This window comes from Arachis hypogaea, chromosome 1 (assembly GCF_003086295.3).
Source record: "Arachis hypogaea cultivar Tifrunner chromosome 1, arahy.Tifrunner.gnm2.J5K5, whole genome shotgun sequence".
Lineage (NCBI taxonomy): Eukaryota > Viridiplantae > Streptophyta > Magnoliopsida > Fabales > Fabaceae > Arachis > Arachis hypogaea.
In genome coordinates this window covers 29,198,712-29,201,065 of record NC_092036.1, presented here as the reverse complement: position 1 = coordinate 29,201,065, position 2,354 = coordinate 29,198,712, and the positions used below count along the sequence as shown (strand labels likewise).

Sequence of the window (2,354 nt, the reverse complement as noted above, 5' to 3'; positions counted from 1 at the left end):
TGTTTTTTTTTGAAACGATTTAAGATCCCTTAAGTAATGTCTAAACCTAATGATTCAAGGAAAAGCTAAAAGATCTTGGACCAAGTAAATACCAATTCAAAATTGTCGCAATAATTCTATTACCCCAATAATTCTATTACTTCTATTAAATACAATGAAGAGAAAAGGATTAGATTAGAAGAAAAAAGAGGGGGCAATAAAAGAGGGGTACTAGAATTGATGAAAAGGAATTCCAGCACAATAGTGACATACATAGTGAAATAATACTATGTGTTCTCACCAAAAAGAATGATTTTTTTTATATCCACTCGCTCCTTATTAACTTATTACTAGTTACCAATCCTAGTGATTGGATTTATATATATTAGAAAAAAAATGTGATAGAATATTTTGAATATTCTATATTTATGTTTAACGATTTTTCTTCGAATGACTATTCATCTATTGTATTTTAATGGTAATAGAGGAAAAACTCTATGGAAAAAGGGTGGTTCAATTCTATGCTGTTTTATAGGCAGTTAGAATACAGGTGTGGGCTAAGTAACTCAATGGATAGTTTTGGTCCTGTTGAAAATACCAGTGCAAGTGAAGACCCAATTTTGATTGATATGGAAAAAGACTTTCCTAGCTGGAATGATAGTGACAATTCTAGTTACAGTAATGTTGATTATTTAGTCGGTGTCAGGAACATTAGAAATTTCCTATCTGATAAAATTCTTTTAGTTAGGGATAACAATAGCCAAAGGAACCGTTATTCCATATATTTTGATATTGAAAATCAATTTTTGGAGATTTCTAATAATCCTTCTTTTCTAAGTGAACCAGAAAGTCTTTTTGATAGTTATAATAAGAATTCTAGCTATCTGAATAATGTCTCTAAGAGACATGAGAATCATTACATGTATGATACTAAATCGAGTTGGAAAAATGGCATTCATAATTGCATTGAAAGTTATCTTCGTTCTCAAATCTGTATTGTTAGTCACATTTTAGGTGAAAGTGATAAATACAATGACAGTTACTTTTATACTTCTATTTGTGGTAAGGGCGGAAATAGTAGTGAAAGCGAGGGTTCTTCCATAAAAACAACTATCACGAATGAGAATTTAACTAAAAGAGAGGATTCTAAAGATCTCGATGAAACTAAAAAATGCAAACATTTATGGATTGAATGCGAAAATTGTTATGGATTAAATTATAGGAAATTTTTTAAATCAAAAATGAATATTTGTGAACACTGTGGATATCATTTGAAAGTGAGCAGTTCAGATAGAATCGAACCTGATGAAAAAAATGGGATCACTTCTTATGGACTCGTTGAGAATGATTCTGATCTAGTTCATGGCATATTAGAAGTAGAAGGCGCTCTGGTGGGATCCTCACGGACAGAAAAAGGTTGCAGTCAGTTTGATAATGATCGAGTGACATTGCTTCTTCGGTCCAAACTAAGGAATCCCTTAAATATGATTCAAAAAGGATCTTGTTTTATCGTTGATCAGAGATTTCTCTATGAAAAATATGAATCGGAGTTTGAAGAAGGGGAAGGAGTCCTTGACCCGCAACAGATGGAGGAGGATTTATTCAATCACATAGTTTGGGCTCCTAGAATATGGCGCCCTTGGGGCTTTCTATTTAATTGTATCGAAAGGCCCAATGAATTGGGATTTCCCTATTGGGCCAGGTCATTTCGGGGCAAGCGGATCATTTATGAGGAAGAGGATGAGCTTCAAGAGAATGATTCGGAGTTCTTGCAGGGTGGAACCATGCAGTACTAGACACGAGATAGATCTTCCAAAGAACAAGGCTTTTTTCAAATAAGCCAATTCATTTGGGACCCTGCGGATCCACTCTTTTTCCTATTGAAAGATCAGCCTTTTGTCTCTGTCTCTGTGTTTTCACATCGACAATTCTTTGCAGATGAAGAGATGTCAAAGGGGCTTCTTACTTCCCAAACAGATCTTCCTACATCTATATATAAATGCTGGTTTATCAAGAATACGCAAGAAAAGCATTTCGAATTGTTGATTCATCGCCAGAGATGGCTTAGAACCAATAGTTGATTATCTAATGGATTTTTCCGTTCTAATACTCTATCCGAGAGTTATCAATATTTATCAAATATGTTCCTATCTAACGGAACGCTATTGGATCAAATGACAAAGACATTGTTGAGAAAAAGATGGCTTTTCCCGGATGAAATGGTTGTTGCTATCTGCTCCAATAACGAATCATTGGTTTAACTGAATAACTAAATCAAATAGATAGACCTTTCTTTCTCTTTGTCTCAGATCGATAGCTCTTCTCAATTGAAAGATACCCTATATTGATAATACACATTCCAGTTGACCGAGCCT

General features: G+C 34.1%; 1 protein-coding gene across 1 annotated transcript; it reads left to right on the top strand.

The window, feature by feature from the left end:
* Window positions 1-422: 422 nt before the first annotated feature.
* LOC112708913 (acetyl-coenzyme A carboxylase carboxyl transferase subunit beta, chloroplastic-like) lies at window positions 423-1,775 on the top strand. Its single transcript, XM_025760854.1, has one exon. The coding sequence runs from the start codon at window positions 477-479 to the stop codon at window positions 1,773-1,775; it is 1,299 nt and encodes a 432-aa protein (XP_025616639.1). The 5' UTR covers window positions 423-476.
* The last annotated feature ends 579 nt before the right edge of the window (window positions 1,776-2,354 follow it).

Bases quoted from the DNA above. Each gene is read 5' to 3' on its own strand.
- LOC112708913 (XM_025760854.1), top strand. From the start codon at position 477: ATGGAAAAAGGGTGGTTCAATTCTATGCTGTTTTATAGGCAGTTAGAA.